The sequence below is a fragment of the Epinephelus moara genome, chromosome 23, assembly GCF_006386435.1.
Source record: "Epinephelus moara isolate mb chromosome 23, YSFRI_EMoa_1.0, whole genome shotgun sequence".
NCBI lineage: Eukaryota > Metazoa > Chordata > Actinopteri > Perciformes > Serranidae > Epinephelus > Epinephelus moara.
In genome coordinates this window covers 8,144,596-8,160,436 of record NC_065528.1, presented here as the reverse complement: position 1 = coordinate 8,160,436, position 15,841 = coordinate 8,144,596, and the positions used below count along the sequence as shown (strand labels likewise).

The window sequence follows — 15,841 nt, the reverse complement described above, 5'->3', positions numbered from 1 at the left end:
GAATGTTTCTATTCCTGCTTTAAAGCTGCCGATGACAATACGCTACAACAACATGGATAGTGAAATTGAGAAAATGCCCACACAGACCACCAAGCAGAACCAAGAACATGGTTTGAAAGTAAAATAAGATCCACATCAATCCAGCAGAGACAATTTCATGTTTACAGATTTATTATAACTCAAGCCCTTCTTTTACCCATTCACACATTAAAACCTTGCAGGCACCACAGACTCATGCATGCTGGCAAAATTAGCAATCATAACGTAAGTACCAATGGAAAAAAAGAAGACAAAGATGTGTGTTCACACTGCTTGTGTCTGAATCACCAGACGGGGATGCAGCTCTGCAGCATCACGCTGTAAATGCTCTAGGAGAAGGGAGAGGATCGTTGAGAGGATGTGTAGGGTAAGAGATGACGTGGTGTGTGGCAATAGACTGTACACAGTAGTGGCAGCAGCAGGAAGGAGGTGTGGGGGGGAGGGGTGTCACCACGGGCTCTCTAACTCTTCCGTAAGCTGCCTTCGGCGCTGGTCAGCAATGGCGACAGTGATGTGCTCTCTGATGCGTCTTCTCTCTTCAGAACCAGGAAAGCCTCGCGACTGATTCCCAGCAGCTCTCGGAGTCCAGTGTTCTCCAGCTAGAATACAGAAACAGGAATGTACAGCCATACATTCAGATGAAATACTGCTACTACTACAGTACTATCACTACAAATGTGTACCTGGCTTTTCATGGAATGCTAAATCAGGAACATTTGCATGTTGGTGGCTTCAAATCAGTCACATCACCACATATACCATCCAAATTATGCACTAATAATGTTACATATCTGACGCACAGTACATCTATGGTCTGGTTTAAGTTGATGGCACGATTTCCATGCATGCTGATCTTACTACTGTATATCTGGAATGAAGGGGCCTCTGTGATTTTAATCTGTGCTGCCTGTTGATGGTTTTGGTCACACATTGCTCACAATTTCATGTTCTCTCAGTTAGCTTTCTTACTGCTACTAAAGCTGTCAACTTTCTCTGGACCTCCATGTGTCATGTTAGCTGGCTAGAACCAACATACGTCGGTCAAAAAAGTAGTTGCTTAGGATTTTCTATCAATTTCAGTGCCTAGTACTTCCAGCATAATTTTATTTGGACAACCTTTGGAAGTGTGTGTGGAACAAAGTAGGACATTTTCTTTTACCTCTAGCTGTTTAATCCTCTCCTCGTCTTCACATATTCGTCCCTCGTCCACCTCTATGGCCTTCCTCATCACAGAGGCCATCTCGTTGATCTTGTCTATGTGTGCTTGCATTTCCTACAAAAGATGAAAAACAAAAATAGAAATAAAAGGCAGTAGAGTTGGGAAAGCACGTACATACATATCAAAAATATTTAAAAATAGTTTACAATCGACTGAGGTAAAAAAATTTACGTGTATACCTAATATTCCCAAAATTACCAGGCAATTGAAGTAACAAGTGAGCCTCACTGACCGTGGTGTGCTGCTCCTTCAGCTGGGTCACGATAGCTGGGTCGTCCCTCTTGCTGGCCATGAGGAGCCTGAACACTTGTTCCCTGTATTTGGTCATGATGAGCTCTAACGCAGACTGGTGTTCCTCTAACGATGTCCGTAGCTCTGCAGGGAGAGTGAACACAGAGAACAATGCTGCAGAAAACCTCTACAAGAACATCTGTCAGCTTCATGTTACCTTGCTGTGATTAACAACCAAACCTCCATGTGGTTGTGACCAACAGGAGTCCACTCCAAAAACTGCATGATTAATTAAAAAAAGTATCTATTTCCTTCGTCATGTTTTCCTACAAACGGACCACAAAGCAGCCATCCCATAACAAGAGTAACAAATTAACTGCCTACCTTTGTTTTCCTGCTGGAGTTCTCTGATCTGACGGTTTTCCTGTTGGATTCCCAGGACCAGACTGGAACGAGGACGATGTCGGGCTACTTGGTTTAATGAGTCAATCTCTTCCTGGTACTGCCAGCAAAAAATACATCTCCCATTACACTACTGAAAGACTTCAATCTAAAATTTTAGATGGCCCATAACTGCAAAAGAGTGCTGGGCTAGAACCATTGTCAAAATATGTTTTTTGTATTGAAGCATCTATAAACAGAACATTCATATTTAAGTGGCAGCATCATATTGTGACACCATACCTGTTGCATGGCCTCCACTCGCTTGTTGAGTGATGTTGTCTGTTCAATTAACATCTCTGCAGCGTTGTCATGGTTACGAAGCCTCTCCACTAAAGATTTGGCATCTGCCAGGACCTTCTCTAAGGTACAGTTCATGCCTGAGGAAATATAAGTCATAATTACAAGGGAACTATGAAGATTTAATGACTACAGCATTGTAATTTTGATAGAGAAGAGTAGATTCCTCAATTTATAATTAGACAATGTTGAAATTTAGTAGAGTTGTTTCGATACCAATAACAGCTTTGGACATGCCTCTGGTACTGCCTAAAAAGCTGGATTGGATTGCTGCACCAGTCTGATACCATGGAATTTATTATAAACTTCAATGAAGTTGATGATGTCGTATGAGAGATTAAAGTACTCTATTTACTACTTTTAAAATATCTCTCTGGTCGAGAAAATTACTTTAACTGGCCTCTACTTTGTCTTTTGTTATTTAGCTTCTAGAATGGGTATGGATCAGTACACTGTATCAGCCTCTATGCAAGTTAAGGTATCGGAATTGATATCGGGAAGGAAAAAATGGTATTGGAGCATCTCTACAATTTAGAGATGGGAGATATTTCAGTGTAATAAATACCAGGTAAGCCTATGATAAGTAATCAATAAAATCTTAAACTGTGTTGACAGTGAATGCCTCTACCTGATGACTGGTTCAAAGTTCTTGCAAGTAAATGGGCCATATCACGTAAGGGAAACATTAACCTGAATGTAATACAATATAATATAACATAATATCAGTCTTAATTGATCTTCAGAGGGTAAACTCAGATGTTGCGACAGCACAAATACATAAATACGTAGAAATACAGAGGTAAAAAATAAGAATAAGAATGAATAAACCAGGAGGTATACAGAACTAGCATAAGAGTATAAGTAAAAAATGACAGACAGATGAAAGACAAAGTTATGAGTTAAGGTGACACCATATGAATAATGGCAGCAAGTCTACACCATACACCAGAATAATATATACTGCGATTAAGTAATCATACTTAGTGTGTTGTCTGTATCAATATAGCAAAAATAGAATTAAAATACTGCATATGATGAGTAAGACAGTATTAACTCTATAGCATGATATAGGACAGTTTTGTATTGTTTGAGGTATAACATACAGGCTAATATAAGGTAATAATAATGATAACAATATTAAACATAATAACATTGTATAGTATCATATACTGATACTAGTATAGTATACCATAGTGTTGCACGGCATACCGGTACTAAAATAGTACCGTGGTACTAGAGTATTCCAAACGGTACTATACTGCATTTGGAAAATACCGGTACTTTTTAAATTGATTCAATTCATTCATTTATTTAATTCATTTATGCACACAAACGCCTTTCTTGTTCCTACTGGTGCACAGATTGCACAAGTGGTGTGTATGACAACACCTGTATCAACATTCGCAGCTTGCGTACGTGAAAAAAGACAAGAGAAAGTCTGCCTCGCAAAGGGAGACAACACGAGACAACACCAACAGACAACACCAACTTGGTGGAACATTTGAGCAACCAAACTGTGACGTCCGTACCGAGGTACTTACCAAACCATGATTTTTTGGTACCATTACACCCCTACTATTTATTGTTCTAAAGGTTTTTAGCCAAAAGGACTTTTCCTTAGGAAAAAGTACCGAAGAGTATCGAAAAGTATCGAAATTCATATTGGTATGGGTACCGAAACAAAGATTTTGGTACCGTGACAACACTAGTATAGCATAATATAGTATAACATTTAAACAGGATATCAGATATGATATGGTGTGGTATGGTCTTGTATAGTAATATAAATATATTGTGAAATTTGAATATCACTTGCCAAGCCCTCATTATTGCCTTTTACAAGTCTGTACTTTGCATTTTTATCAGATTATTATCTGGGGCAATAAATTGGGCCAGATAAAGCAAATTATGTCTTCTCAACCTATTCATGACATCATTTGTACCTCCCCACCTCAGGTGAGGGGTCATACTAACAGAAACTGATGCCCCCCATGTGTAACTACATTAAGTAAATAAAACTAACATTAACTGCACAAGACACCGACTACAATAAAATAAAATACATAAAATATAAAGCACAATGAATTTAGCTCGTTGCTAACCCTGCCCTTCTTCTTCTCGTCCCACCTTGGATGACAGCTGCTGTGTCAGCTAATTAGCCCAAGCTAACATTACCATGTTGTAAGTGACAAATTTAGTTACTGGTGCGCCACATTTATCTTAGCTGTAGTTAATGCGGAATCAGGCACGCACACCATTTCTCTGCTTCAGTTAACGTTAACTGACTAGGAATAACATATTATCAGCAGCACAACTAAAAGTCTTTGCTAACTTATTAGCTGACTTGCTACCCACACTCAAACTGTCATGCATTTAGGGCTCATATTACAAACATTTTCTAACTGGTAGACTTGCATTTAAAATAGTTCTTCCTAACTAACGTTAGAAAATTGATTAAATAAGAAAATGTCTTACCTGGAGAGCTCACAGTGCAAGACATTTGTGTTTAGCTAGTCTGTTACTTCCTGTTGATGTTTAGTAGCTAATATTAGCTACAGGCTAACATTAGTCTCCATCCAGGAGCAACAAGTAGAGGTTCTGGTGCAGCGCTATTACTTTTTAAAACACACGGAGATGTCAGTAGACACGAACTGTTAACTTAATTTAAACAAACGTTTGCTGTAAAGTTAGCCTTGAGATGACTTAAGTGGCTACAGCTAACCTATACGATAATATGCTAACCAAAGCTTCCAAAATAACGTCCACATCTCGCGATATGTTTTAATGTCAGAAAATTCTCGCGACAATGCAGCGGGATTTTATTGTATTACAGAAAAGATGGCGGACAGGCTAACTCAACTTCAAGACGCTGTCAATTCGGTAAGGCAATTTAGGAGTTTTTAGACGAAAAAAGTGACAAATCACTGTATTTTGACTGGTTATACAACGTAAAGGTGGTTGCTAAGCAGTACCCCTTTTTCTTTTCAGTTATTTGTCAACCTAGCTCTATCACTGTGTAGCTAACGACCAGGGGCCTGAAACGTTACTATGAACAAGTCTAGCTTCATGTTAAATTTCACACAGAAACATTTGCTACAGTATTGTAGAGATAACACATTAGAACCTCAAAGTAACCCATATTTAGTATTAAGTCTAGGTACTAAGAATGCTGAGTCGCAAACGAGTGGCTGACTGACAGCTTTCATATCTCCCTGCTTGAAAGAAAGTGTAATCCAATCGATGTTGTTTTGTATGTCCAGCTTGCAGATCAGTTTTGCAATGCAATCGGCGTCCTGCAACAATGTGCGCCTCCTGCCTCCTTCAGTAACATCCAAACAGCTATCAACAGAGATCAGCCAGCAAACCCAACCGAAGGTAATCTATATGTCTTTGTTACTTTACTTTTGTTGCTCCTTGGTTTACTCCTCTCCTACTGATCTCGCCTCTCATCACTCCCTGGTTTACATTATTGATGTGCCAATCCAATAATGATCATATTAATTAACACATTGATCGTGTGTTGCCAGATGTGACTAATACACAACACATAACAAACTGTTACTGACCAGTCACTGACACCATTTGCAACACATTTTTATCCCACACTGTCTTCTTCCTACATATATCTCTCTCTCCTCAATGTTACCAGTCTTATCTGTTTGCTAATGACTTGCAGGATGGAGAAACATGATTTGTTCAACATGTGGATGACATTTTTTTTAATCTCTTCAGAGTATGCCCAGCTGTTTGCAGCCCTGATCGCCAGAACAGCCAAAGATGTGGATGTATTAATAGACTCTCTGCCCAGTGAGGAGTCCACAGCAGCTCTGCAGGTTGGCACCTTCATAAGTACTTTTGAGACATGCAGATTCCATGATAAACAAATCCAAAATCCCACTTAGTACTTCTAGCTACCGGTCAGCAGAGGGAGCCAGGTGAATGCTTGTACAGCTGCTGTGTACACTGACAGCTCAAGACTCTGACAAAGAAAATTATGTCTGCTCATGGGTATAAAACAAATAACCAAATTATTGCAGTCAGTTTTCAGGCCGCTCCTCTGGTTATTAACCGTGAGAAGCCTAGAGGCTGCTAATAAACTCTTGAATAAACATTTTTTAATTTTTGACACATGCACACTCGTTTATCAGTTACGTACTACATATAGTTTGAGGTTTGATCATTTAAAGAGACTCAGATCAGTGCACATTCTGAAAATGTACTGCATTTACCTTTGAAATTCAGATCCAACATCTTAACAGAAGAGTATTTCTTACCTTTTTCAGGGTCAGTGAGTTTTTATGAATGGCTTTTTAAGTAAATTCATTATCTTCTCATAAGTGGAAATAGAGAGGAAGGGTTGCTGCTATTTCTGTGTTGATTGCGTTGCTGAAACTAGAAGGATATTTTTGATGAAACTCTTGATTTCTTGAACTCTTGAACTCAATGATAGTTAGATCAAGTTAGACCAACTTGAGTCTTCAGCAGCTAAAATACACAGACTCTAAGTGAGTAATAGGAACAATCATTTTTGAAACTGGTCCAGTACTGAGTGGGAGGTCTGCAGCTGGCAGCAGCAAACCAGGCTGCAGTGTAACCAGTTGGGCAGTTATGCACTGTCAATTTATGTCTACTAAACATGCCTGCTTTTGCCACTGACAGGCTCAGATTATTATTCTAAGTGTCTGACAACATTAGAAAATGATCCGTACAGAGACTGACCCTTTGTTAAAGAGTAGGAAAACCCTTTGTTTAACCAGAAACAGCCCTAAAATTGCTATTGCCAGAGTCACCAGACTACATTTAAATATACAATTTTAGTGTGTGCACAGCCAGTATATTTTCATATGTAACTGAATGAATTAAAGGTTTATTTCAACCAAACCAGAGTCAGTGATCGTTGGAACAAAGTTTTATTTTGTTTCTGTCGACTGAACAAAAATGAGTACTTTGATAATCCCTGTAGGAAATTGATGCCAAGTCACAAACAAACAACACAAGGAGACTCGAAGAAGTAGAAAATAAAATTAAATAGAACATAAATTACTAAAACTATATCCAGAAACTAAACCAAAACTGTAAAGAGAGTAGTGTGACAGTGAGCCAGCATGTTCAATACAACCCTTAAACTGAAGCAGCTAAACAGAATTCAGCAATCATTTATTTTATGATGTATGTTTGTGCTCTTCCTAATGTGACATGTCAAAATGTTTAAATGTCTTACGGCCTATAAGATTTTAATGCCATAATTCAACAGCCTTACAACCATGAAACTGTAATATCTCATCCTCTTTAATGGAGACATTATAAATTCACAATTTTTGTTCAAACCAATAACTAACATGTAAAGCCAATGTAGATCTAATGGTTTTGCAATATACCTTGACAGGGTATGTATTGGTTTGACCAATGTAAAAGACAATGACTTGTGCCTGGGGCTGTCATGTATCTGGCCCTAGAGTTTCATTTTCATGTTCTAAAATGAGATACTGCCTCTAAAACATTTTTAGGAGGCTTTTTTTCTTCTTTGGGTTAACCATCCTTTAAGCCAGTTATGTTTTCTTGTTTATCCATGTATCCTTACATTGAATCTGATTGGCTGTGACCTCTTGTCAGGCAGCCAGTCTGCGGCAGCTGGAGGAGGAGAACCATGAGGCAGCAGCCCGTCTAGAGGAGGTGGTTTACCGCGGGGATATGCTGCTGGAGAAGATCCAGAGCGCGCTGGCTGACATTGCTCAGTCTCAACTCCGCACCCGCAACGGAGCACCGAGCCAGCCCTCACCAGCCGAATCCTGACCCACAATGGACATAATGCAGCTCTGGACAATTTTCAGTCATGTCCCACTCATGTTGACCTTTTAGTTTTGCTCTCAGACATCAGCTGGAAGCCTCAAAGCATCAGAAGGTGCTGAATATGTTTGTAAAGGAAATGTGAGGTGCCATACAGTCAATGAAACATCAGCTGGAGTGTTACTGTCACACAGCAGCCGCTGGTCTCAAGGCAGAGACACTGAAAAATGTGTGAAACACTAGATGGCAGCTGAAGATGTCGTCACATACACACTGTTTTCTACACTGAGCTTTTTGCTGATACAAAAAGCTTTTGAGAAATACAACCGTGGGGTCAAATCGACTCTGGTCTGAATGTGTGAGGGGTCACCCTGTTATGATTTTTTATGTTTTATGTCTGTGTTGTATGTTGATAAATCGTTTTTTGTAGATATGTCTGAATAAAATTGTTTAAATTCTCATTTTTGGAGTGTCTTTACTGAAAAACCTCAACACTCTTCAGACAAGTAAACAAACCCACTCAACTCACTGTAACTCTGACATCTTTCTCTGTTGAAATAAAGCTTGAACAAACACTGGAGACTTCATCTGTTTAAACTATTTGTATCTTTATTGATGGATTTCCTTTTTGACAAAATTGTTTTCATGTTTATCTATTATAGCACTTAGTGCTCACTAATTATGTTCCCCTCACATATTTATTTGTAAAATAACTAAATTTATATCTGAAATATGCTCAGCCATGCTCAAACAGCAGTGATGGAGGTGACAGCACTGATGCTGGACCCTCCCTCACCACCACACAGGCTGTTGAGAGTGAGGAAAGTGTAGGCCTGGAAGATTTGAGCTTGGAGGTGAAATTAGTAGGTATTTCAAAATTATTAAACCTTATAAATGGAACCATGTGTTAGATTTATAGGGCTTTAGCAATCAGTGTTTCTCCTAAGCTGTTTGGCACATCACAGACAGCGCTCTCGCCCAGCCCCTGCTAATGTGTCTTTGTACTGTGTCTTTTTTCTGATCCAGATATTGAGGGTTATTTATTTATTATTTTGACTGCAAGCAAGTTATCCAGAGGTATCTACCTAACAAACAGACACGGTAATTTAAATGGGAAAAAACAGTATTAGAGCAGTTTCACGTTCAATTAAAGCTGCAAGCGGCGTTTATCGAGGTCCAAGCAGATTTGAATGTTTGGTATCTTTTTTTAACTGACAAAAAGCAAAATATTTGATGTTACGTTCAGTGAAAATGTGTATTTCTTGACTACATTTGTACTAGCTTTTTATATTTATATTTACCTTGTGTTTAGATAAGAATAAAAAACTAACAAAAACAACATTATGGCTCCAACAACAGTGTTAGGTCTGTTAACTTAAAGCTTTGTGGGAATACAATCTAAAATGATGCAGTGAACACTGTCTTTGTTCAAGTATACCGAATAAATGTAAAATGCATCAATGTTAAATCTGAATACTTTAACTGTAATATCATATTATACATGTGTGTATATGTGTCCTACATGTCTGTATTATATTTAAATGATTCATAGTTACATTTATTTTTATAGACTCTCACTTAGGTTTTTCAGTGATGTCTTATTTGTGTCCTTTTCTGTTTGTGACAGTTCCACTGTGACGAGACATCAAATCCATCATCTTCTAACAACTGCCTCATCATTTAATATCTTCTCTACTTCCTGTACTCCATAACAACAGTGAACATCACTCTGTGTAAATCCACATAAACCTGAACACTTGTGTACGCCATACTGTAAGCAGAGCTACTTTACAATATACACAGAGTTGTACACACCGGTCAGATTCAAAAAGGCGCTGACAGCTTCCTGTGTGTGTTTGTGCGTGCGTGTGAGGAGCGCCACGAATCCACCAGCACAGAAGAAGCAGACATTAACAGCGTCCTCTGAGCTGGTAGGGACGGGGCACTCCTCATTGTTTCCTCCAGTGGATGAAGAGGGTGGTGTCCTGGGTCAGGGTGGAGGGGCGTCCTGGACTCACTCGAGAGCTGAGAGGGGTTCAGTGATCTGCTGTGGCGCTGGGTCTTCCTGGGATGACTGACATCCACTCTCAGCTGCTCCAGGAGTGCCAAAACCTCAGAGGAGTCTTGTCCTATAAAACAGAAACACAAGTAATGAACACTTTTGAACTTGACTATACATGGAGCGATATTAAGAAGGCTCCTGTAATAAAAAATAATTCACATATGTAAAGTTAACGTTATCTGAGCACAACTTTGTGTCAGTATGGTACTTTGAAGTCTTAGTGAGGGGACTACTTACTGAGCCCACTGATCAAAGGCGCCCATCATCCTGTAGTCATCCGTCCTTCTCATCTGGTCTTGTAGTCATCTGCCCTCTCATCTGGTCCTGTCTTGCTCTTCCACGTTGCCGCTTCCTGTGTGGGGGGGTCACTGACTATCTGATAAGGGGAGAGAACACCATTATTGCTCTGAGAGATGCAGGTGAAACTTTGAGTGATGGGCTGACCATAGCCATGATACTGGGTGGGCTACCAGAATGTAACACAAAATGAAGATAAAGTTACATTCACAGTAGTGTTGTCACGGTACCAAAATTGGGACCCACGGTACGATACCAGTGAAAGTATCACGGCTCTGAATAGTATCAGCAAAAATGAGGCAGATGTGCCTTTTGTCATTTTATAAAAAGATAAATCACTTTTCTATAATACACCAATGATATTTCAATGGAATAAATTACTTATTGACTTATTCATACTTCAAAAACAGCATCAATAAGTGATTAACATGTAATTATAACTACTTGCAGTAAAAATGAAGAGACCTCACACCAGTCTTGTCTGTTAACTTATTTAACACTTTAACACTTAAATACAGTGGAAAACAAATCACTGTAGCATATACAGTATAAACAAATCTAGCCTACAAGTAAAAAGAAATAAATAATAACTTTCACTGCTTAAAGATACTCAGTAGCTCAGCTAATGCCTGACATGTCACTGAAAAACAAACCACTTTAGCAGAACAAATGTAGCACTTAAATACAGTGGAAACAAAGCACTGTAGCATATTAAACAAACAAATCTAGCCTACAAGTAAAAAAAAAAAAATGTCACTGGAAAACAAACCACTGTAGCAGCTTATTGAACAAATCTGGCCTAGAAGGCTTAGGCTATGAAAAAAAAAAACTTTCAGTGCTTATATTCATCAGCTCAGCTAATACAAGTGCATTTATAATTCAATTCCTTTCACTTCAGGAAAACAAGGCACACATATGTAAATGTTTAAATAGGGTAACCTGATATACTCAGCAGCTCAGATGCAAGAGTGTTAACAGCCTTCAACCCCTTTATACTTCAGGTAGGCTACATTTTTTCTTCTTTTTCTCCACCAATTAAGTGGGCTGTCCTCAGCACCAATCTCCTCCATTTTGCAATAGATTTAGATCTCATTCTGAAGTTTTTCCCTGGGTCCAAGCGTAGAGGTCTCACCGACTGACATCTGAGTGCTGTCTTCTTTTCTTTTTTGACTTGATGCTCAAAAGAAGTCCTCCCATGTCTGACTTGGCCCGTTTGCTGGCTTGTTTGCTGCTCTCTGGCTCTGTATCTCCCTCAGGTTGTCGGGTGGTCTCTCTGGAGTCCTGGAGAGTACGTGCTTGCTCCAGCAGCATGTCTTTGACCTCCTGTTCCATTGAACCAAATGAATCTTTAAATCGAGGATCAAGAAATGTGGCACAGTTTAATACTTGTTGTAGTTCCCTGTCTTGGTATCTGTTTTGTAGATCAGCACTTAATTTCTCTTTCATGTCACGTGCCAGGTTGCTGTCAGATTCAGAGACTGTAAGACATGACTGTATCTCCCACACAAGTGGCTGGACTGCAGAGACAGTGGGGTGTTGCTCTCCGCTCAGTGCATCTGTAAATCTTCTCAATGGGCCAAGCACCTCTTTAATGGTTTCAATAAAGCTGGGTCTCTGTGTCTGTCTGTCTCCACTTCTCCACTCTCTCTTCTGCTGGGTCTGTCTGTCTGTTTGTCTCCACTTCTGCCTTCTGAAGGTTGCAAATAACAACATGGACCAATCAATGTAAACTAATCTCCCATTTTAAAGATGACACAGTAAATCATTTCTCTAATGTAGGTTGTACTGTCAGACACACATACCTGTCCTCTCTCTTTCCTCTCCTGTCCTCTCCTCGGTCTCTGTGTCTGTGTCTGTCTGTCTCCACTTCTCCCTTCCAATTATAAAACGTTGCAAATAACAACATGGACCAATTAATGTAAACTTATCTCCCATTTTAATGTTGACACAGTAGATCATTTTTGCTTTTACATAACATGTCTAATGTAGGCTGTACTGTCCGACACACAGTCAGACAAATACCTGTCCTCTCTCTCCCATCTCCTCTCCCCGTCTCTGTGTCTGTCTGTCTGTCTCCACTTCTCCACTCTCTCCTCTGCTGGGCAGGGTTCTGTCACTGTGGTGAACCATGATTTACCTGACTGGTTGCCCCTTGGGCTCTGCCCCCTGGGCACTTCCAAGCCCCCGGACACATGCCCAGTTTGCCCGTATGATAATCCGCTCATGAGCACTAGGCAGCGTTGCCAGGTGTACGATAATTATCGTATTTGTACGATAATTTGGCCCTCTGTACGATGTACGATCAATAATCCCAAACAAGGCCAAATGTACGATAATTTGACCATTTCATGAATGTGTGGCTGTAATCAGTATGCCAGAGTTTTTATGTGAGCCCTGAAGGCATCTGTTCCCATGTGACATGTTTCCAGTCAATTGCACTTTGCTTAGCGTGAGATACGGGTGACGTTTGTCTCTGAACAATGAGCACGATTGGCTGAATGGTCAGCTGTACCTGCCCCACGAGGCGCTAGGACCCGTCAGGAAGTTGAGCGACAATGAGATTCAAAACAGAAGAAGAAGAGGAAAAACAGAAGCAAGGAAAATGGAAAAAAAAAGTAAACCAAAAAAGTAAACACTAGAGTGACTATATTTGCCTATAGTGCATCAGTAGGATTGTTATTTTGGTTTTGACGGATGTACGATAATTTCCCTCACAATACGATAATTTTTTTTTGGGGCGTCGGTGGCTTAATGGGAGAGCAGGAGCCCCATGTACAAGGCTGTTTCCGCAGCGGCCCGGGTTCAACTCCAGCCTGTGGCCCTTTGCTGCATGTCACTCCCTCTCTCTCTCCCCCCCCCCCCCTTCACGCTCATCTGTCCTATCAATTAAAGGCTTAAAAATGCCCGAAAAAATATCTTTAAAAAAAAAAAACTATAATTTTGAGTCTCTGGTACGATAATCATACATTTCCCACCTGGCAACGCTGGCACTAGGCTAGTGTTAGCTAGCGTTTGCAGCAAGCTAACTAGCTAAACACAAAGACATGGCTTAGTGACGCGTGCTGTTGTTAGCTAGAACTAGGCTAGTGCTAGCTAACGTTAGCAACTGCGGTCTTTCAAAGTTTCAGAATCCCTGTTATTGTATTGACACAATAAGAAAATATCTTAGCTAATTCGTCCTATAACAAAAAAGGTATAATACTAACCTCACTCTCACTTTGAGTCTTCTTTAATTCCACCGCTTGCTCTGGGTGCGTCACATTTAGGTGTTTAAAGAGGTTCAATATATTTCTCCCCTTGGCTGGTATGCTTTAAGTCATTTGGGTTTTCCGTCGTCAACCTGCTTGTTGTGCTCGTCGGCCAAAAACCCCAAATAATTCCAAATTAAACTTTTGGAATTTGCTTTCCTCAGTAATGTCGGTGGCGCGGCAGCACCAGAGCTCGTCTCACCCCCTTCTGCCATGTTTAACGTTACCTCACACACCTCACATGCTTGAAAGCAGGTGCCAGGTGGCCAGTGCGCGCCATTATTGGACGGCGCATGGACACTCACCCTCTTGCGATTGGACTTTGAACTTATCCCACAATAGTGGTACTGTGAGGTACCGTGGTACTACAGTACTCCAACATTATAGTATCATATGTACCGTGGTGTTTTAGTACTGCGGTCTACCGTTGGTACCAGTAGACTGTGCAACACTAATTCACAGACTTTAAAAGAAGACTATGGGTCTATGAAGAAGCGGAAAAAATAAACACGGCAGAGTCTACAGATAATGTGATGAAAACACATGTAAGGCAAGGTCGAGGCCACACTAAGACACACGCTAGCAACAGAAAAGATGAAGATACCAGCGTGACATGTTACAAGTGTGGAATGAAAGGGCACAAAGCAAGAAAATGCTTTCAAAAAGTGTGGTGTGGTTATTGCAAAAATAATATATGCCAAGAATCCCTTTGCAAGAAAAAGGGGGAAAGGGGAAAAGAATGAAAGGCTGCCAGACAACTTAAAGATGAAAGGCATCATGGTGGATGCAGGAGCAATATCCCACATCGTGAACGACATTGGAAAGTTTAAATGCTTCGATAATTTGTTCCAGCCTGAGACGCATTCAGTGGAGTTAGCCGATGGAACCAAATGCAGCGGAATAGCTCAATGGAGAGGAACAGCGAGGATATTTCTGCTGGACAGTGCTGGACGACAACACAGTGCACAGCTACGAGATGTACTGTACATGCCTTCTTACCCTCATGACATCTTCTCGGTGGCAAGAGCAACAAACGGAGAAACAACAATCACTATCAAGAAAGGGGACAGTCACATTGTTACCAAAGACAGGTTTGACATCCACGAGAGTGGAAATTTGTATTACTTGCCAACTGTTGAAGAAAATGTTGATCAATGTAAAGTGTGTCACGATATTCAAACATGGCATGAAATTTTGGGTCATTGTAACTACGAAGATGTACAAAAGTTACAAGGTGTAGTGAAAGGCATGGGGATAAAAGGGAATGCAGTCAAACCAACTCAGTTATGTGAAGTGTGTACACAGGGCAAATTCCCCCAGACAAGAAATAGGGAGCCAGACAGAAAGGCTAAGAAACCCCTACAACTAGTCTACAAATATGCAGTCTTTTACAGACGACTACTCAGGTACCATGTTGGTGTATTTCTTAAGGTCCAAAAGTGATACCGTGCAGGCTACAGAAGGGTTCTTAGCAGATATAGCACCTTATGGAGAAGTCAAGTGTATCCGTTCAGACAACGGCACTGAGTTTACAAGCCGTGACTTCCAGGCACTGTTAACCAAGAATAAGATTAGACACAAGACATTGGCACCCTACTCGGCCCACCAAAACTGGACTGCAGAGAGAGGTTGGAGAACTCTCTATGATATGAGTAGATGCTTACTGTTAGAAAGCCAGTTACCAGATATACTATGGAACTACGCCATGCAAACAGCAGCTTATGTGAGAAACAGGTGCTACAGTAGGCGCACAAAGAAAACGCCATACGAGCTATTCACAGGCAAGTAACCAAACATATCCAAGCTCCAGAAATTTGGTTTAATGTGTTTTGCCTACAAACAAGAAAAACACACTCTAGGTGTGAAGAAGGTGTTTTCATTGGCTATGACAAAAATAGCCCAGCTTACATAGTGTATTACCCAGATACAGAGACGGTTCAATAACACAGGTTGGTGAAATTCGCAGCCAAGACAACCAAAGAAAGAGAAACACAAATATCTGAGTCATATGCAGAGTACGATGATATGGATCTACATCCCAGGGTTAATGACGATGAAGAAAATGTTGTTAATGAAAATGTGGAAAATGTACCTGGTCAGGGTATTCAAAGTGCTGTGTCTGATATTCTGCCTGAACAGACTGAACACACACAGCCAGGTAAAGCCACTGAGACTGTGATCAGAAGGAACCCACCAAGAACCAAGAGAAAACCAGCT

The 15,841-nt window shown here is 40.3% G+C and overlaps 2 protein-coding genes across 2 annotated transcripts; one reads left to right on the top strand and one right to left on the bottom strand.

Moving 5' to 3' along the window:
• Positions 1–153: 153 nt before the first annotated feature.
• On the bottom strand, positions 154–4,844 carry fgfr1op2 (FGFR1 oncogene partner 2). The gene is made up of 6 exons (XM_050036214.1): positions 4,706–4,844; positions 2,174–2,310; positions 1,874–1,991; positions 1,491–1,633; positions 1,199–1,312; positions 154–638 (listed from the first exon to the last, which is right to left on the bottom strand). The coding sequence occupies exons 1-6, from the start codon at positions 4,728–4,730 to the stop codon at positions 501–503; spliced, it is 675 nt and encodes a 224-aa protein (XP_049892171.1). The 5' UTR covers positions 4,731–4,844; the 3' UTR covers positions 154–500.
• Positions 4,845–5,002: 158 nt separating this feature from the next.
• On the top strand, positions 5,003–8,597 carry med21 (mediator complex subunit 21). Its single transcript, XM_050036215.1, has 4 exons — positions 5,003–5,110; positions 5,491–5,605; positions 5,963–6,063; positions 7,844–8,597. The coding sequence occupies exons 1-4, from the start codon at positions 5,015–5,017 to the stop codon at positions 8,021–8,023; spliced, it is 492 nt and encodes a 163-aa protein (XP_049892172.1). The 5' UTR covers positions 5,003–5,014; the 3' UTR covers positions 8,024–8,597.
• The last annotated feature ends 7,244 nt before the right edge of the window (positions 8,598–15,841 follow it).

Coding starts and splice junctions, on each gene's coding strand:
- fgfr1op2 (XM_050036214.1), bottom strand. CDS start 4,730: ATGTCTTGCACTGTGAGCTCTCCAG. Junction 2,311..4,705: donor TTGCACTGTGAGCTCTCCAG/GTAAGACATTTT, acceptor ATATTTCCTCAG/GCATGAACTGTACCTTAGAG. Junction 1,313..1,490: donor TGAAGGAGCAGCACACCACG/GTCAGTGAGGCT, acceptor CATCTTTTGTAG/GAAATGCAAGCACACATAGA.
- med21 (XM_050036215.1), top strand. CDS start 5,015: ATGTCAGAAAATTCTCGCGACAATGCAGCGGGATTTTATTGTATTACA. Junction 5,111..5,490: donor TTCAAGACGCTGTCAATTCG/GTAAGGCAATTT, acceptor TTGTATGTCCAG/CTTGCAGATCAGTTTTGCAA. Junction 6,064..7,843: donor AGTCCACAGCAGCTCTGCAG/GTTGGCACCTTC, acceptor ACCTCTTGTCAG/GCAGCCAGTCTGCGGCAGCT.